The sequence below is a fragment of the Rattus norvegicus genome, chromosome 10 (assembly GCF_036323735.1).
Source record: "Rattus norvegicus strain BN/NHsdMcwi chromosome 10, GRCr8, whole genome shotgun sequence".
Taxonomy (NCBI): domain Eukaryota; kingdom Metazoa; phylum Chordata; class Mammalia; order Rodentia; family Muridae; genus Rattus; species Rattus norvegicus.
In genome coordinates, this window is record NC_086028.1 from 15,743,370 (window position 1) to 15,764,028 (window position 20,659).

At 46.7% G+C, this 20,659-nt stretch overlaps 1 protein-coding gene across 14 annotated transcripts in view; it reads right to left on the reverse strand.

The window, feature by feature from the left end:
• Fam234a (family with sequence similarity 234, member A) overlaps window positions 1-20,659 on the reverse strand; it is a 31,303-nt gene that overhangs the window by 6,629 nt on the left and 4,015 nt on the right. For 5 of the 14 annotated variants that reach the window (XM_039086281.2, XM_039086282.2, XM_063269319.1 and 2 more), the window contains exons 2-3: window positions 6,366-6,449; window positions 1,313-1,613 (exon numbers count right to left, since the gene is read on the reverse strand). In XM_039086281.2, coding sequence (XP_038942209.1) covers window positions 1,313-1,580 — 268 coding nt within the window. In that variant the 5' untranslated portion in view covers window positions 1,581-1,613; window positions 6,366-6,449. Of the gene's footprint in view, window positions 1-1,312; window positions 1,614-3,749; window positions 4,897-6,365; window positions 6,467-19,153; window positions 19,251-19,762; window positions 19,886-20,659 lie in introns of those variants that run through there. The other 9 variants (XM_063269320.1, XM_039086284.2, XM_063269321.1 and 6 more) reach the window with 5 other exon arrangements.

Sequence of the window (20,659 nt, forward strand, 5' to 3'; positions counted from 1 at the left end):
AAAAAACCTAATAGCTGGCAATGAATGTAGCCTAAGTGTTAGAGTATCTGCCTTGCACATAAGCCCAGGGCTCAATGCCTAGCATTACACAAACAGGGCCTGGTAAAGTGAGACAAGTGAACAAGCCATAAGGAGACACCGCCACAAACCCATCAGGATGGCTGCTTGGAGAGCCGAACTGGAAATTAGTGTCAGCAGATTAGCTGGTGCCCTGGCATGGGAGCAACAAACCTAAAATTAAATTCATTAAAAAGTCCCTTTACGGGGTTGGGGATTTAGCTCAGTGGTAGAGCGCTTGCCTAGGAAGTGCAAGGCCCTGGGTTCGGTCCCCAGCTCCGGGGGGGGGGGGTGGGGGGGGTGGGGGGGTGGGGGGGTGGTGTCCCTTTACAGGCTGGAGAGATGGCTCATTGGTTTAGAGCACTGACTGCTCTTCCAGAGGTCCTGAGTTCAATTCCCAGCAACCACATGGTGGCTCACAACCATCTGTAATGGGATCTGATGCCCTCTTCTGGTGTGTCTGAAGACAGCTACAGTGTACTCATATATATGAAGTAAATAAATCCTTTTAAAAAGTTCCTTTATAACGAAAGTAAAGTGAATACTTTGAAATATTAAATTTCAAATGAATGAATAAGTGAAATAATAAGTTAATTTGTTAAAAGAGCAGGAGTTGGGGGCAGGGGCTGCAGCTCAGTGGTAGAGTGATTTCCTAGTGTCTAGGAGCCTTGAGCTCAGTTTCCTGTGCCACATGAAGCCAAGTGTAGCTCACACACTCCTGTAATTCTAGCAGTTGTGGGTGGGAGGCAGGAATTCAAGACTAGCCTGGATATACAGTGTATCCAAAGCCATCCTGAGGTTAAGGGAGAACTTGCCTCTAAATAAAAAACAAAACAAAACAAAACAAATCCTCAAAATTAAAAGGCTTTTCAGTTGTTTTTCATAAGGGCTAACTTCATGGGCTGGAAATAAAGTGTGATTTGCTTCAGCTTCCATGTCTGGAGCACGCAAGCGCCTGGCACAGCTCTCCACAGCTGATGGCGCCTTCTCTAATCCCTCGGCCAGGTTGAGTTTCATTGAACTGTTTCCACTGAAGCCTGCGAGCCTGCCTCTGCCTGCTTACCTGATCACAGGAGTGCTTCTAGTTCCCCCCGAAAGGCTCCTAAAATCCCCAGGTTCAGAGGTAACCCAGGAGCCACTGAGGGCTGACTGTCAAAGACCACATGACTAGGCCATGTCTGGTACTGGCGGCGAGGGGGGGGGGGTGGCGGCCTGGAACCCTGCTGGGAAGAGCGGCCCCTCCCCCACAGCTCACCTGCATAGTCGTAGTCCAGCCTCCACTTGTCCTCAGAGGACGGTCGGTCTGGGCATGGGATGATGAAAGAGAGGACAAACACCACAAAGAGACAGATGAACAGGGAAAGGAAAAATGCCACCGTGCGACACCGGGACAAGCGAGAAGGCACAGGCTTGTTCTTCAAGTTGTCCTCGGTCTTTGGTAGGTTTCCTAGGTTTTCCTGTGACTTTTTGTCCTCATTCTTCAAGGGATGTATTTCAGCTTCTAGATCCTTGTCATCCATCATTCCGAGCACATTCCAGAGCTTAACCTGCGGTCACTGAGCAAGAAAAGAAATGGGTAAGGCGGCCGTGAGCTGTTACACCAGGCAAATTACAATATTATCCCCCACCTTTTTTCTTTTCTTTTTTGCTAACAGGAAACAAACTATTAATTAGTATTATTGTACGTGTCTAATGCATCCCCGCCACAGAACACGTGAGCTCGGAGAACACAGCACATGTGTCTGGGTGGAGACAGGTCTTCTCCTCTACTTTCTGTGGGTTCAGGGGATCGAACTCCCTGGGCCATCTCACCTGCCCTGTCCTGTTTTCGTTTGTCTTGAGATGATGTCTCTGTCTTAGGATTACTATTGCTCTGATGAAACACCATGGCCAAAGCAAGATGGGGAGGCAAGGGCTTAGCTAACTTCTATTTCCACATTGTAGCCCGTCACGTCACTAAACGGAGTCAGGACAGGACGCCAACAGGGCCAGAACCTTGAGCAGGAGCTGATGCAGAGACCATGGAGGACTGCAGCTGCCTGCTTGCTTGTTTTTCATGGCTTGCTCAGCCTGCTTGCTTGCTTCCTTCTTTCCTTCCTTTCTTTTCTTGTTTTTGTTTTTTTTGTTTGTTTGTTTGTTTGTTTTGAGACAAGCTTTTTTCTGTGTAGCCTGAATGTCCTGGTCTACAAACCAGCTGGCCTAGAACTCAGACATCCTCCTGAGTGCTGGGATTAAAGGTGTATTTAGCATGTTTTCTTATATAACCCAGAACACCAGCCCAGGGATGGTCCCACCCACAATGGGCGGGGCCTGGTCCCATCAATCACTAATTAAGAAAATGTGCCAGGGGCTTGCCCAATCTTTAGGAGGCAATTTCTTTTTTTTTTTTTTTTTTTTGGTTCTTTTTTTTCGGAGCTGGGGACCGAACCCAGGGCCTTGCGCTTCCTAGGCAAGGGCTCTACCACTGAGCTAAATCCCCAACCCCAGGAGGCAATTTCTTAATTAAGGCTCCCTCTTCTTCTCCAAGGACTCTAGCTTTTGTCACCTTGACATAAAACTATTCAGGACAACTGACCCTTTGTCAACTCGACACACAAAGGCATCACTATTAAGTCACAACCTTTCCTTTCTTGTTCACCCACCCCCTGCCAAATTACACATTAATAAAAAAAACACACAATATAAAACATTTCACAAACTTTAAAAGTCCCACAGCTTTTGCAAATTCAAACACTTAAAAAATTACCAGTCTGTTTTAAAATCCAAATTCTCTGTAAAACTCCAAAATCCCATTTAAAAAAATTAAAAATCGGGGTTGGGGATTTAGCTCAGTGGCAGAACACTTGCCTAGGAAGCGCAAGGCCCTGGGTTCGGTCCCCAGCTCCGAAAAAAAAGAACCAAAAAAAAAAAAAAAAAAAAAAAATTAAAAATCTCTCAACTGTGGGCTCCAGTAAAATAAAAAACAAACTAAGTAAGTACTTTCTTACTTTAAGAGGGAAAAAGTGAGTGTGCCTTGGGGGGAAGGGGAGGCACCAAGGGAGGGGGCAGCAATCACTCTTCATCCCAGCAGAATCAGTTTGGTCTATAGAATTCCAGGACAGTGAAGGCTACAGAGAACACTGTCTCCATGAGACAAGCGAGCAGTCAAACAAAACAAACCAGGGAAGAAGCAGGGCGCAGTCACAATCTGAATGACAGTGTAAATAACTCAACATCCAATGTCTGGGATTCTTTCATGATCTTCTGGGCTCCTCCAAGGGGCTTGGGCCACTTCTCTAGCTTAAACCTCTGGGGCACACACGACTTGTCTGCTAAGCTCCACTCCACCGAGGCTGCTGTTCTTGGGGGATCTTGGTGGCCATGTAGTATCTTCAAAATGCTGGGGTCTTCTGTGGCAACTGGGGGGCACTCTCACTAACAGCTTCTCTGGGCTTACGTCATGGTGCCAAGCCTCAACTTCTCTGCATGATCCCTCCAATCCTGGGCCTTCGACTGCTACAGAGGATGCACCTTTCTGCAACCGCCTCTCCTGGCCCCTTACAGTGCCAAGCCTCAGCTGCTCTCCATGACTCCTCTTCATGCCTTCAAAGCTGGTTCCACCTTAATGACTCTTACGCTATCAAGTTCGGTAGTGCCAGCCTGAGGTATAACCTTCCTTGGCTGCCTCTGGAATACAGCTTCCCAGACTTTACCTCAGCGAGGCTGGAGGCTGGTCTCTTCCTAATCCTCTCCAATTGCTCAGCTCCAGCTGACCAGCATCAAATGCCCCAGTAAACAAAGGTTCTCCGTTAGTGGTTTTTGTCTCGTTAATCATGGCTGATTCTTCAGCTCCAGCTGACCAGACACCGCAGCTTCCTCACACAGAAAGGTCCTCTAGAGTCCTTCCTTCTGCTAGAGCCAAGCCCCACCCGCTCCTGAGTCGGGCACGCAGATGGGAAAGGGGAAGTGTGCCGATCTGATGGAGCCAGCACCCTCACAAATGGACTACCAAAAGATCTGTCGGGAAAAGGTTTGCTCGAATGGAAACATTCTCTTCAGGAGGGATGGGGAGGCAAAGTGGAAACTTGCAAGATTCTAAAGGACCCTTCAGAGCTTTACAGAAAAAGTAAGTAGCTCTCGGAGATGGAGACTGACCAGCCAAGTGCTCAGGAGAATCTCAGACCTGTAGGGCTGTCTGAGTTGTGGGGGAGGGGGAGGCTTTCAGCAGCCTCTCAGTCTTGCGCTCCTGTGACCTCTCACTCATGCTCTTGTTAGTAACAAGAAAAACTTATTGGACCACCCCATTCTGGGGTGAGTAGATGTTTCCTCAGAAAAAGTCTGTCACATAATGTAGGGCGGTTCTGATGCTAAGGTCCTGTTCACCAATTAGTTCTTGATCTGTCAGTAAAGAAGCCATGGGCCAATGGTTGAGTAGAGGAAAAAGGCGGGACTTCTGGGCCCTGGAGGCGAGCAGAGAGATGCAAGGAAGGAGAGAGTTTGGCTTCTGAGGGAGAAAAGTTGGCCAGTCGTGTGAGATCTTGAAACGGTGGCCACACAGGTCCCTCCTACAGGTGGGCAGTCTTGTGGGGCGTCTAGCTGGGACCAGATGTAACTGAACAACTCAAGTTTATGGCAGGTGGGAGGTGCGGAGCTGGGAGCATTGATAAGGGCACGATGGCCTCTTTAATGATGCCCAGCAATTGTGCCAAGATGGCAAGCTGAAAACGAACAACGTGTGTCTGTGTCTTTATCCGTGGACTCAAGAGAAGCTGGGCGGGGGCTGGCAGCCCAGCCCGTTTCCAGTTTAGATGGGGTAGCAAAAGTTACATGCAACAACTTAAGATCTAGACTCTAATTTTAATGAAACTTTTTTCATGCGATAAGTTATCACTACTTAGTCCTGGCCGGCTGGGAACGCACTATGGAAGATTAGGTTTACCTTGAACTCAAAGAGATCCACCTGCTTGTGCCTCCCCAGGGCCAATTTAAGATAATACTAATTAAAGTAATATTAATTATTTTAATACTGGGCTGGGCAGTGGTGACATCTTTGATACCCGCACTCAGGAGGCAGAAGCCGGCTAATCTCTGAGGGTTCAAGGCCAGTCTACAGAGTGAGTTCCGGAACAGCAGGGCTACTACAGAGAGAAGCCCTGTCTTGAAAAACAAACAAACAAACAAACACACACAGAGAGAAATGAAATCTGGAGTGAAGGTAGGTTCTGGGGGCACAGCCTTGCTCCTAAGTATGTGACCTGGGACAATGACCTGATTTGTCTGCACCTCAGTTTCCTCACTGGTAAATGAGGTGCAGCTACTTTAGAAGACAATAAAAATGTTTATCTGTTCTGAAACAGGGTCATCCATAGCCCAGGCTGGCCTTCACCTCCCTATCCTATTTCATTCTAGTGCTAGGATAATAGAGTTAAGATCGAGAGCTGACATGTGGGTGCTGTGAACTAAATGAAGAACAGCAACTTCTCTTAACAGCTGACCAATCTTTTCCACCTCTGTGGTTTTTGTTCTGTTTTGAGATAGGGTCTTACTATGCAACTCAGGCTGGCCTCAAGCTCACAATCTCCACTGTACAGGGGTCACAGTCAAGTGTTACCATATCTTTCACCACAAGCGAAATCTGCGTATGTTCTCCTGAGTACTGAGCGCTCACTTCTTGAAGGTCAGAAGAGGCATTCCTATCAAAGGTAATGAGCTGGACACAAGGAAAATCAAACACTGAGTCACGCCTGGCACCTCATTAAGCTCGGGCACCTGAGACGGGCAGGGCGGGCGGGGCAGTGGGCGGCACGGAAAGATAACCAGGGGAAAAGTCAGCAACTGCAGCTGGCAAGGGTCAACTCGGGGCCCACGGGCGAGGTGAGGGCCTGGAGCAGAGCAGAGCTTCAGCAAGCAGTGCCACGAACACAGGGACTGGAAATGGGTAAAGCAGAACTGTCTCTGCAAAGCAATGAGGCCCAACTGAGAAGCCGAGAGCTAACACTTTGGACTCTATCTGTAACGCTCTGGAAGCCTTTCTCTAGGCAGGGACCTCCAGCCTGAGCTTGGCGGCCATGATCACCTATCGGAAGCCAGGACAGGTTTGCTGCTGTGTGGATAAGCTTCATACACCACGCCAGCATGGTGGCTTCTACCTGTAACATTGGTGTTTGGAAGACTGAAGCAGGGGGACTGTCCTTGTAGACCAGACTAGCTACAGAACCAGACCCGGTCTCAAAAACAACAAAACCTTCACACACTGGGTGTCAGCCAGGGTGCTAGGAGTTTGAAAACATAGCCCATCTGTCCTCAAGGTCCGAATTTCCCAGACCTACCTGGTGGGTGGGGCGCCTGAAGGCGTGTTCACTAGAAGATCCTGGACACCTGCTGGGTCTTTGTCTCCATGAGCCCAGGCAGACCTAAGGGGTTGTAAAGCCTTCAGTAAACGCATTTCAGGTCACCGATGTCTGCAGCAGCTCCTGCCACAGCGATCCACACTACAGCCACCTGATGCAGTGGCCCAATTTATCTAATGGCCCCTAAGGGTGAGGTCTGAGTCAGGATCTGATTAATGTTCTCCTAGGTCTCGCAGGAGCAGCCAGGTGGAGAAGGGCTGTTGAGAACCTGCCCTTGTTTGCCCATTCCCATTAGGCACCATTAATTTAGCCATTACTGTTCCTCCAATCAGAATGGAGTCTGTTCTCCTCACTGCACACTGGGCCTCATCTCCTTACTGCCAACCAGGAAAGGTACAGAGGGAGAGGGGAGAGGGGAAGGCCTCACTCAGCTCAGCCAATGTGGGTGTGGAGTTGTTCCTTTTGGCAGGAATTCTCGTGGCTCCAAGTACAGACTTCAAGATACTATATTTGTGTGTGTGTTTGTACACTGAACCTCAAGACCTTGCATACCCGAGCCATAGCACTTAAACGCTGAGCTACAACACAACCCCTCTTTCCCTCTTTTGTTTCTTTGGTTTTTTTTAAATGGTGGTAGTTTTGAGACAGGGTCTCACTATGAAATACTGACTGGCCTGGTATCATTATGTAGCCCAGGCTGGCCTCAAACTCAGAGAATCATCTGCTGTTGCCAAGTACTGGTCTAAAGGCAGGTGCCAGCCTGGTCTACAGAGTGAGTTCCAGGACAGCCAGGGCTGTGACACAGAGAAACCCTGTCTTGAAAAAAACAAAATAAGGGGGGTCGGGGATTTAGCTCAGTGGTAGAGCGCTTGCCTAGGAAGCGCAAGGCCCTGGGTTCGATCCCCAGCTCCGAAAAAAAAAAAAGAACCGGGAAAAACAAAACAAAACAAAACAAAACAAGGAAGACTAGCTTAAAAATTCTCAGTAAAACCAGCGGTGATCCCACACCTGTAATCCCAGCGCCTGGGAGGAGGAAAGGGGAGGGTAAGGGGGTTAAGTCATCCTCCCTACTAATTGAGTTTGGGGCCAGCCTAGGCTATCTATGTGTGATCCTGACAGAAAATAAATACATAAAAGTCCTCAATAAGGGGCTGGAGAGATGGCTCAGTGGTTTAGAACACCGACTGCTCTTCCAGATCACAACCATGGTGATCACATGGTGACTCACAACCATCTGTAATGGGATCTGATGCCCATTTCTGGCTTGCAGGCAGAATATTGTATACATAATGAGTTAAAAAAAAATCCTCAATGAAATAAAATCCCAATCAATCAGCATAAACTCTAAAGAGATTAAATATGTGTATTTGTAAATTATTTTTTTAAGCTGGTTCTCACTATGTGGCCCTGGCTGGTGTGGAACCCAGGGATGCACCAGCCTCTGCCTCTCGAGTGCTGGGATCAAAGACACTCAAATAACAGGTACTCACTGTGCCTAGGTAAGTAACATTCTTGTTTAGTTTTCTTTTTCCCTTTTAGCACCATCAATACCTTTTTATTAGGAATAAGTGGCTTAACACAAAGAGGACACTTAAGTTAGAAAATTATAAAAATACATTGGCAGACACCAAAGGCATCCAGCCATAGTACCAACTACTCTGGAGGCTGAGGCAGGGGAATGCTAGAGTTCAGAGGTTTGGAGCCAGCCTGGACAACAAAGTGAGACCCTGACTCAAAATTCGCTGAGAGGGTTAATGTTTTGGGGAGGGGCTGCGGGTTCCACTTCCTTAAAGAAGACTAAGCTTTCAAGTAGAAACAGCAGGAGGAGTCAAAGCAACAGAGGAGGGAGCTGAGGAGAAAGGCCTCCTAGCCTCAAACAGAATTGAGAAAAGTGGCAAAAAGTCAGGGACTCTCTGTGCCTGAGATGACAGTGACTCTTCCATATCGCTGGTTAACCACCTCGCTTTCCCGCCATAGTGTCCGTCGCCTGCCACCCATGCCTAGAACTAAGTGTTGTCTCAGAGCCTGTTGCACATTGTAATGACCTTTGGTGGGCAAAGGCTGAGCGTGTAGCTGACCAGGTAGATGCTTGCCTGGACCCATGAATCCCTGAGTTTGATCCCCACCACACACACTGGGCATGGTAGTATGTGCTGTGAGTCTGGGGAGCAAAAGCATCAGAAGTTCAAAGCCAGGCTTTAAACTGACTACACAAGACACCACTTCAGAAAGAAAACAATAGGAGTTGCTTGAAGGCCTGTGGGGTAGACCCTTGCCAACAAGTGTTACAGTCTGAATTTGATCCCTGGGCTTCACATTGTAGGAAGAGAAATCAGCTCCTGCAAAACTGTCCTCTGACCTTCACACACACACACACACACACACACACACACACACACACACAACCCCCCCGCCCCCAGCTATTTAAGAAAGAAATAAATCGGGGGCTGGAGAGATGGCTCAGTGATTAAGAGCACTGACTGTTGGGGTTGGGGATTTAGCTCAGTGGTAGAGCGCTTGCCTAGGAAGCGCAAGGCCCTGGGTTCGGTCCCCAGCTCCGAAAAATAGAACCAAAAAAAAAAAAAGCACTGACTGCTCTTCCAGAGGTCCTGAGTTCAATTCCCAGCAACCACATGGTGGCTCACAACCATCTGTGGTGAGATCTGACACCCTCTTCTGGTGTGCATGAAGACAGCTACAGTGTACTCATAAAATAAATAAACCTTAAAAAAAAAAAAAAAAGAGTGAGAGACGGATATGATGGCTCACCTTTCAATCCCAGGACTCAGGAGGCAGAGGTAGGCAGAGCTCTAGAGTCTGAGTTCGGCCTGGTCTACTGCGTAAGTTCCAAGACAGCCCTCTCCCATAAAAAAGAAAAAGTGAAAGAAAATGTGTGGGGTTTGTGGCTGTGGCTCAGTGGCAGAATATCTGCCTAATATTTAAGAGGCCAGGGGTTCGATGCTCATCACTTAAATGTTTCTTAGTCATAAACATGGCTGTAGAAATGGCTCAGTGGTAAAGGTGCCTGCTGCACAAGCCAGATGACCTGAGGGCAATCCCTAGACCACAGTGGGAGGAGCCCATCCACTGACGGTCACACATGCGCTGTGGCTTGTGCATAAGTGAACAATGACGATGATGGTGATGGTGATGATGATGATACAGTAAGAAAAACTATGACAGCACTTCAACTTGCCTGTAGGATTTATTCTTGTGTAAAAATCAGTTTCTACAGGAGGCGCTAGTGAGTGGCATTTGCTCCCACAGTGTAGGGCAAAGGAGGGGAAGTAAGGCCTTACTCCGCTTGGGCATGGAAGGAGTCCTCAGAGTCCCTGACCCAGGCTGACTGCCTGCTCTGTCCTGCCCTTGGGTGGTGAGACGTGGCAGCTGCTGCATTGTGCTTTACAGACAGAACAGAGGCCTAGAAAGGGGAACTCACTCACTTGTTGCTGACAGCCATTGTCCAGGGAGCAGCACAGCTGCATGAGCCATCTCCAGATTCCCAGGCAGAAGCTAGACCTGACTCTTGGGCAAAGTGAGGGTGGCCTGGGAACGCACCCACTAGACCTAGAAACCTGGAACCAAGAGGCGAGCTTGTGACGAGGGACACAGGGTTGGTGAGTGAGGGACACCTCATTGTATTATTTGTGACACTAGAGACTGAAGTGAGGGTTTCTCATACAGGGGCCCAGTGGTCTCCACTGAGCCACAACTGTAGTCCTCCATGGGCACTGCATTAGTGTGCTGCACAGACACACATGCAGCCAAAACACCCATACTCAATAAAACATAAACTCAAAAAAGATAACAAATGAATAACTCAGTAATGGCCCAGGCAAGACAGCGCATGTCTGCCGTCCTAGCAACTGAAGGGCGGAGGTGAAGTGACCAGGAGCTCAACATCAGCATCGACTTCCTTTACACAGCAGGTTTGTACATGAAGCCTTCAGTCAAATGAAACACAGGCAGTCTGGGAGAGAGGAGGGAGAGACAAGCACCAGCTCACAGGCAGTGGGGCATGTTTAGCAGGCTGCAAGCCGTAGTTTTAATCCTGTTGTGACCTCCAGAAAGAGAAAGTCATGATTCTATGTTACTCAGCCTCCATCTGGAGGCTGAGCTGAGTGTGAGCTCGGCCACAGGGGCATGAATGCTGTGCTGGAGGGGTCAAGGCTTTGGAATACTGGCTCAGACATGAAACCTATTTGTGTATTGCCTTGTAAACAACAACACTAGACACTTCCCTGCCGGCTATTAAAGCCTCTGCAAAGTATTTGGTCTGGAAGCATTAGGAAGGCCGCTGGGAATATGGTAAGCAGATTTCCCAGTAAATCCCGATGAGACAGAGGGAAAGAGGATTAAATAGTCACTATAGTAAAGATTATGGAACAAAATGACCACAGAAATGGCTTCTCCCAAAAGAGAGAAGTCAGGCATGGCTGGCCCATGTGATCCCAGCACTTGGCGGGCACAGGCAGGAGCACCAGAGGCTCAAGGCTATTCCTGTCAACACAATGAATTTAAGGCTAACTAAACAGATCAAACCCTGTCTGAAAAATACAAGGCCTGGTGTGGTGGCACAAACCTTTAATCCCATCATTCAGGAAGCAGAGGCAGGTAGATCTCTGGTGAATTAGGACAGATTCCTCTTTATAGTGAATTCCTATGAGCTACATAGTGAGCTTCCTGTGAGACTTCTTTTATTTTTCAAAGTTCATTTAACGTATGAGTGCTGTGCTGCATATACATCTGCCTGCCTGAAGAGGGCATCAGATCTCCCTAAAGATGGTTGTGAGCCACATGTGGTTGCTGGGACTTGAACTCAGGACCTCTGGAAAAGCAGCCAGTGCTTTTAACTGCTGAGCCCCTGAGAGATTGCCTTAAAGTAGAAAGGAAGGAAAGAAGGAAGGAAGGGAGGGATGGAGGGGGGAGAGAGAGAGGAATGAAGAAAGAGGAAGGAAGAAGAAGGGAAGGGAGGAAACTCAGTAGGTAGGTAAGTCAGCAGAGTGCTAGCCAATCAAGTATGAGGTCCCAAGTTTGTCCTCCAAATCTGTGTAAAATGCTAAGCAAGCTTTTTAACCCCAGCGCTAGGGAGGTGGAGTCAGGACTCCTGAGGCTTACTGGCCAGCCAGCCCAGTCAGAATGGAGAGCAGCAGGTCTTGGTCACAGCCTCCAAAAGGAGGGACAGCTACAACACTAGAAGCTGACCTCTGGTCTCCACGTGCACATGAATATGCACGCACATACACGCACACATGTGCATGCATGCACACACACACACACACACACACACACACACACACACGCACGCACACAGAATGGTGAGCACACAAAATGGTGAAACTGTGAGGTGGCCTTGCTGGAGGACATAGGCAGAGGCAGAACATCAGCCATGTGGTGCTTCCTCACCTCAGTGCTTGTTTCCTTATCTGTGTCTAAATTATTTCCTAATCTGTATCTAACAGTGTGATTTTTTGATCTTTATTTTAGTTCTGATTTTTCTTTTTTTTTTTTTTTTCTTTTTTTCGGAGCTGGGGACCGAACCCAGGGCCTAGCAAGCGCTCTACCACTGAGCTAAATCCCCAACCCTCCCTTTTCTTTTTTTAAAGATTTATTTATTATATAAGTACACGGTAGCTGTCCTCAGACACACCAGAAGAGGGCAGCAGATCTCATTGCAGATGGTTGTGAGCCACCATGTGGTTGCTGGGATTTGAACTCAGGACCTCTGGAAGAGCAGTCAGTGCTCTTAACCGCTGAGCCATCTCCCCAGCCCCAGTTCTGATTTTTCTAAACAGTCTGTTAAATACACATCTAGCCAGTGACATTTCCATTTTAAACATTAATTTAAAGTTATGTATGTATAAACCTATAGATTGGAGGCTGGAGAGATGACTCAGCAGTTAAGAGCACTGACTGCTTTTCCAGAGGTCCTGAGTTCAATTTCCAGCAACCATATGGTGGCTCACAACCATCTATAGTGAGATCTTGGGCCCTTTTCTGGTGTGTCTAAAGACAGCTACAGTGTACTTATAGATAGTAAGTAAATATTTAAAAAAAGATAAACCTATGGATTTATGCTGAATTGGACATAAATATATAATTGAATCATATCCACAACTGTTGAATTTTGATTTTGATTTCCGTACATCAGAAGTGTGTTTTCTTTTTTTTGGTTCTTTTTTTCGGAGCTGGGGACTGAACCCAGGGCCTTGCGCTTCCTAGGCAAGCGCTCTGCCACTGAGCCAAATCCCCAACCCCAGAAGTGTGTTTTCTTTAACTTCATTTATTAGCCCAACACACATAATTTTTAAAAAGTTTAAAACCATGTTCTATGTGGATGAGTGTTTGCCGGCCTGTGTGTGCACCACATACACCTGGAGGCCAGAAGACGGCGTTGGATCCCTTGGAACTGAAGTTACAGGGGTTGTAAGCTGCCATGTGGGTGCTGGAAATAAAACCCAGGTCTTCTGGAAGAGCAGCTGGTGCCATTTCTCCAGTCCCATAAGTTTTAATTAAAAGCAAATAAACAAAAGAAACCAAAACAAACAAGGGGTTGAGGATTTGGCCCAGTGGTAGAATTCTTGCCTAGCAAGCGCAAGGCCCTAGGTTCGGTTCCCAGCTCCAAATAAAAAAGAAAGGGAAAGGAATCCAAAACAAACAAACAACGAAATAGGAATCAGGCGGTGGTGGTGAAAGCCTTCAATCCTAGCACTTGAACTCAGAACGCAGAGGTGCGTGGATCTGAGTTTGAGGTCAGCCTGGCCTACAGAGAGAGTTCCAGGACAGCCAGGGCTACACAGAAAAACCTGTCTTGAAAAAACAAAAACAAGAAAAGAAAAAACTAAGCCCTCCTCCTCTGGCCTGCACTGGTTAGACTCCAGTCACCAGGCTTGTGAGACAGGCACTTTAGTTGCTGACCGATCATTTTCTTTAAAGATAAAGGTGCTCAACTAAGCCAGATGAGCCTGGAACGCCTGTATAGTCAAGGGTGACCTTGAGCTCCTGATCCTCCCAAGTGCGCCCCGCTGAACTCTCCATTTCTAAGCTTTGCCTTCAGAGGACACTGCCTAAGTGGATCACGGCTGGGAACTGAAGCTGTTTTTCCAGTTCAGGATAATGAGGCCCACCCAAGTAGTCACAGGTATTGGCAAGCTCTTCCTTTCATGAGCAGCCCATGCTGTGGAAGCTGCAGCAGTTAGCTCAGACGTGCACTGAAAGATATTTGAGTTGTTTCTACTTTGAGCTATTACAAATAAGTCACAGTGCATATAAACATATCAGCCCCGGGCTTCTGAATGCTGCTGGACTAGCCGTGTGGTCACTGCTGGTCATGCCCAAAGGCCACATCTAGACACAGGCTGGCTTCACAGGGCTGTTTTTATATTGGAGTCTATAACAAATGACTCACAGAAGAGATTTTAAATTCTACCTGGGATGTCTTTGGAAATTTTAAGGCTTCCCATGGAAAGGAGCCAGTAGACAGAGACCTTGGGAGGTACTCAACAATAAAGTAAAAGAACTTCTAGGGGCTGGAGAGATGGCTCAGCGGTTAAGAGCACTGACTGCTCTTCCAGAGGTCCTGAGTTCAAATCCCAGCAACCACATGGTGGCTCACAACCATCTATAATAAGATCTGATGCCCTCTTCTGGTGTGTCTGAAGACAGCTACAGTGTACTCATAATAAATAAATAAATCTTTAAAAAAAAAAAAAAAAAAAAAAAGAACTTCTAGGGGGGTAGGATTGCCCAGTGGGTAAAGGCACTAACTTGAGTATCCCCGGAGAACTGAGTTGGATCCTGGGAAGTGAAGGCGAGAACAGACTTCACAAACCTTGGTTTTTTGACCTCCACATCTGCACCAGGGTACATATGCTCCCTCTACACGTAAACACACACACACACACACACACACACACACACACACACACACACACACACACTAAATAACAAGAGTTCAATTAGCTTGCCTACTAATTACTAATAGTCTTCCAAGGCCTAAACGTCTTTTTAAAAGAGATTTATTTGATGTGGATGAGTGTCATCTGTCGGAATGGATGGATATACGCCATGGAGCATGGAGATCAGAGGGTGTCCAAGTCCCTGGAACTAGAGTTACAGGTGGTTGCGAGCTGCCATGTGAGTTCTGGGAAATGAAACCGGGGATCTCTGCAAAAGCAACAATTGTTCTGTTTGTCTATTTGCTTGTTTGTTTTTAGAGGTAGGGTCTCACTATATAGCTCTGGCTGTCCTGGAACTCACTTTGTGGACCAGACTGGTCTTGAACTCACAGAGATCCACCTGCCTCTACCTAGAAACGTTGATAAATTCTTGGGGGCTGGAGAGATGGCTCAGTGGTTAAGAGCACTGACTGCTCTTCCAGAGGTCCTGAGTTCAATTCCCAGCAACCACATGGTGGCTCACAAGCATCTGTAATGAGATCTGATGCCCTCTTCTGGTGTGTCTGAAGACAGCTACAGTGTACACATATAAAAAAATAAATGAATCTTAAAAAATAAAAATAAAAAAAAGGTAAATACTTTGTGGAAGATGTGACCTTTTTAAAAATGTAAGTATTTTGGCTGTCTGAATGAGATACACATCCGTATAGCACCTGCCTGCTTGATTCCCACAAGAGCTGGAAGAAATAATGGATGCCCTGGAGTCAGAGTCACATGGTGAGGAGCTGTGGGCACTAGGAACTGAACCCAGTCCTCTGTAAGAGCAGCGAGGGCTCTTCATCACCGAGCCGTCTCTCCAGTCTCACTGTGATCTTTCTTTACGTTTCTGTTCTGAGAGAAAACTAAAGATTCAAGCACTGGGAAAGACCCTAGGCCTAAGTCAAAGAAAATAATGTTCTTTATCTCTAAAACGCCCCTGATCCGGACAGATGGAGGGAGGTGGCTTTTCTTCTCCCTCACCAAAAGACAAGGAACGATGTCTCATTCTCATCAACACTCACTTCTCCCAGAGTCACAGCCTGGCGTAAGGGCAGGGACGACTCTGCCCTGAGGTACAGACGAGCATCCTTACGTGAAGGCTGGGCACATCACTACCACCTACTGAGATGCTTGATGTAGCCAGGCACGCACACAGACCAGGGCATGAAGGCGGGCGGACTGATGAAATAAAAGTCACCCTCGTATTAACAGACGCTGTACATCTGCGTAAGGCAAGATGTACAGTTTCATACAGGGGTCGTTACCATCCAGGTACAGGGCAGTCAAGACAACACTACACTATTTTTACAGTATCCTTTGATTGCAGAATTAGTTCCAAACAAAAGCTAACTTAAAGCAAAGGAAACCCTTCAGGAGAGGAGGTGGAGTCAGAGGTTCACACAAGTTCAGGAGGAAGCAGCAGCTGCCGGGGGCGCCTTAGCCAGAGCCTCCAAGCCTTCATCTTGTGGGGCTGTTTTGCTCCAAAAGACAGGAACCTTTTGTTTTGTTTTGCTTTGCTTGTGGATGGAAGGATATCATTAATGGAGGGGTTTTTTTTTTCAGTAACTCGGGGACATAGTCCGAGAACTGCCAAGCCACTGGCCTTCTGCAACTCTTTATTCCCAAATAATTACTGGCTTCTTGAAAGCCACCCTCTGAGGTCACTTCCCTTTTCAGAGTGGAGAAAAACAATACAGCGTAATTCCTTAGCAATGGAACCCCAAAACTCAGTGCTGAGCAGAGACCACAGTTTACCAAGGATCACTCAGGCTGACCCTGGTGACAGCTTAAACAGGGAAAGGGACAGTTGGTGAGTTCATTGCCGCTAAACGCCCTCCACACAGGATTTAATTCCCTGCTGCAGAAAGAGCAAGTGCAGGCTTAGCTTTAGAATGTGAAAAATGAAAGGGCTGCTGAGAAATTCCTTTATGGCACCCATAAAATCAATCCCTAAGGACTTCCTCGGTGGGACTCTACTCAGACACCAACAAAAATAGTTATTAAGGGCCTCAGGAGCAACAAAGCCAATGCCAGCCACTTCACATTTCACTCGGCTTTGCAAACAGGCACTGAGAGTGGCTCAGAGATGTGTCCTTCATTGCCACAGAGGTATTCATGTTTTCCTTTGCTGTGGTCAGTAATAATACCTGGAGGACCGACCAGACAAAGCCTCCCAAGACCTGGCTGCCAAGAAAACCTGGTATGGATTCCAGCTCGATGAAACTGAGCCAGATACTGTCCCTAAGACGCTGCAGACTCTACACTAACAACTAGAGTCTGGACATTTGGTTATTAGGAAAACAAGACCAGACATAGTGGTAAACACTTATAAACCCAGCACATGGGAGATAGGGCCGAAGGCCTAAGGATCGGGATCAGCTTTGGCTACATAGCAAGTTCAGGGCTAGCCAGAGCTACATGGGATCCTAAATTAAAAACAAAACAAACAACTCCCAAAGAATCCCAGCTTTACATTAGGACTAAGTTTCTACAGTTTCCTAGATGGCTCAGAACTTCTGGCATTTATTTTATTTATTTAGTATGTAGTATCTGCCTGCATTTATGCTGCAGGCCAGAGAGGGCACCGGATCCCATTACGGAGGATTGCGAGCCACCGCGTGGTTGCTGGGAATTGAACTCAGGTCCTCTGGAAGAGCAGTTCCTGCTCTCAACCTCTGAGCATGTCTCTATCAGGCATTTTTTTATTATGCATTTATACAAATACAAAATTTACATTTACAATACAGTACAAATACAGCATTTACAAAATCAAAGTTGTCATGGAGCCCAGCAAGCTCTGAAGACCCCTGTCTCGCAGTATCACATATTCAAACTAACTTTATTGAGACAGAGTCTATTCATAACCCCGACTGTCCCGCAATTCACTATGTAGACCAGGCTGGCCTCAAACTCACAGGGATCAGCCTGCCTCCTGAGTGCTGGGATTAAAGATGTGTTCTACTACATCTTGATCTTTATTTTAAATTTTTTAAATATTTATTTACTTTTGAGACAGGGTCTCACTGTGTGTCCCTGGCTGGCCTCCAACTCATTAAGTAGTGCAAGTTGGCCTTGAGGTCACAGAAAGGCACCTGCCTCTGCTTCCCAGGCTCTGCGATTGAAGGAATGTGACCTCGGCCTAATTTTAATTTCACAGGTAAAAATAAAGAAGCACATTTGGCACTAGGATGCCAATTTCCTCCACTTCAATAACTGCTACAATTACATGTAAACAAAAAATTGTTTTAAAATACATTTCTTAGCAATTTATTGTCAGGGCTGCAGAGATGGCTCGACAGCTAACAGCACTGGCCGATGCTCTTCCAGAGGACTCAGGTTCCATTCCTAGCACATGCATGACAACTCACAACCACCTCGAAGTCCAGTTCCGGGGGATCCAACACTCTCTTCTTACCTCCACAGACACTAGGAACTCATGTGGTGAAGAAACATACTCACAGAAAAAGCACTCATGTGTATAAAATAAGGAAAAAAAAATACAGTAGAGAAGAACTAAGAAAGATACCTGATGTTCATTTGGCCTCCCAATGCACACTCAAGAACAAGTACAAACACACACACACACACACACACACACACACACACACACACACACACACACACACGTTGAAGTACTAGGAGTTGGGGATCGAAACCAGTGCTTACTTCACGCCAGATAACCATCTAATATGCAACACTCCAACCCTATGCTATGTATCACATAAGCGGGCAAACAAACCAGGATCGCTCTGAGGCAAGGCCGTTGCTATGATGGCTTTTGAAGCCAATTACACCCTGGCACCATGGACTATCAGGAAACTGTGCACTCTTCCAGGCAAGTCCCTGCCACGCCTGTCCATGCACACAGGCGATCATGACCTGGGTAAAAAGGTTGATTGTGGGGCAGAACAATAAAATTGTGCAACAGCTCCTTCAGCTCATAACAAGGGAGGTGCAGGAGAGAAATGAAATATGCTTCCCCGTCCCCAAGTGCTCTACTCTAAGTCGCTGACAACCGAGAGTAAGAGAGTCTGGTTCTGTTTGCTTCACATTTATGGAGGGTTTGAAATCCCATGCCAGACAGAACAAATGGTAATGGTAATTGTACTGATATCTGAAAGTAAAGGGACACACGGACACACGAGAACACATATACACATACAAACACACACACATACACACGGGCACACACATACACATACAAACACACACACATACACACGGGCACACACATACACAAACTCACACATGCCCTCTCACACAGACACACATGATCTCACATGATCTCACATGCTCTTTCTCTTGCGCTCTCACATGCACTCCTACTTGGGCACACAGAGCCTGGAACATCTACCCCTCCATTTCATTCAAGTCTCATCTTAAGCATCAAGTCTTAGAAAAGTTTAGTTTGACTCTACCGACCATGGTTAACCTCATCCTACCCCAGAAATATAAATGAGAGGGAGGGAGGGAAGAATGGGAGGGAGGGAGAGAACGAGCAAGAGGGGCGCGCGCACGCACGCACGCACGCACGCACGCACGCACGCACGCACGCCACTCAGGCCTTGCACATGCCAGGCCAGCATTCTATTACTGTGGCATACCTCCCACTCAAAGCCTTCCATGCACACTCATCTTCTGCCAGATCAGCAGCTGTTTAATGGCAGAAAGACATCTATGGCGTCCCACAGGCCACACAAATATCATTGGAACCATGGTGGGCACAAGACGATAAGGAGTAAGTCTGGACACAAAGATGAGCAAGATAATTCAGTCTCCTTGTTCTAGAGCCTAACAGTATACACACAGGTAATTAAAAAATGTATTTACCGGGCTGGAGAGGTGGCTCAGCGGTTAAGAGCACCCGACTACTCTTCCAGAGGTCCTGAGTTCAATTCCCAGCAACCACATGGTGGCTCACAAACATCTGTAAAGAGATCCGATGCCCTCTTCTGGTGTGTCTGAAGACAGGTACAGTGTACTCACATATAATAAATAAATAAATCTTTAAAAAAAAGACAATTATTATAAAAAATGTATTTACCATCTGGGCATGATGGCACACATTGGTAATTGAAAGACCCCAACACACACACACACACACACACACACACACACACACACACACACACACAATCATATGGAGCTGAAATTCAGCCTGGGCTATATGTAGCAAGATCTGGTCTTAAAAAACAAGATCAAGGGCTAGAGGAATGGCTCAGTGGTTAAGAGCACTGACTGCTCTTCCTGAGGTCCTGAGTTCAATTCCCAGCAACCACATGGTGGCTAACAACCATCTGTAATGGGATGTTCTCTTCTGAAATGTCTGAAGACCAAATACAGTGTACTCACATAAGGATAAAATAAATAAATCTTAAAAAAAAACAACAACAACAACAAAAAACAAGGTCAAGGCTAGGCATGGAGGTACATACATACCTTGAGGAGGCATACTCAGGAGGCAGAAGCAGGCTGATCTCTGGGTGTTCAAGGCCAGAGAGGCAGACAGGTCAACAAAGCAAGTTCCAGGATAGCCTGGAGTGTTAAACACAGAAATCCTATCTGGAAAAACAAATTAAAACAAAACAAAACAAAATAAGAACAAGCTGGGTGTGGTCACACACACCTTTAATCCCAGCAGCTGGGAGGCAGGTGGATCTCTGAATTCAAGGCTGGCCTCAAACTCAGGTCCAGAATAGCCAAGGTGACAGAAACCCTGCCTTGAAAACCAAAACCAACAAAGGAAAGAACAAAGAATGTCTTTGACACTGTGTGGCCGGTGCCACCTCCAGGACTGCTCCCTGCATTCCAACAGGAGATACTTGAGAGAGACACCCACAAAAACCCAGCCAGGCAGCACCCGGCTTTCCAGCTGAGCCAAGCAGATATGAGACAAAGATAGTTAGTGTTCAGTTGTTTACAGGGAACCACCACTGACTCCCTCCACAAAGCACAGTCTCAAAGGACAGAGCCTCAGCCATTTCTCAAAGGGGAATGAATTTTAAGGTCATGGTTCCCTGCTGAGACAAAAAGGTTCCCAGCACATACAGGCCTGATGCTCAGAAGAAAAATGGCCTCAGATAAGCCTTACAGATTAGCCCAAGGAATAAACTTTTCCGTGAAATCCAGATTAGCTTTATTTCCTGCAATTCCTCCATAAATCAGTATTATTCCTTTTTCATTCCTGTATTTAGTAGGGGGCATATTAAGATAAATTATAACTCTAATTTTGCATTAATTTGCTTTAAGTTTCACATAGATTTATTTATAATTTTTTGTGGTTTGTTTCCTGTTTTTTGTTTGTTTTTTTACACAGGGGTCTCATAACCCAGGCCG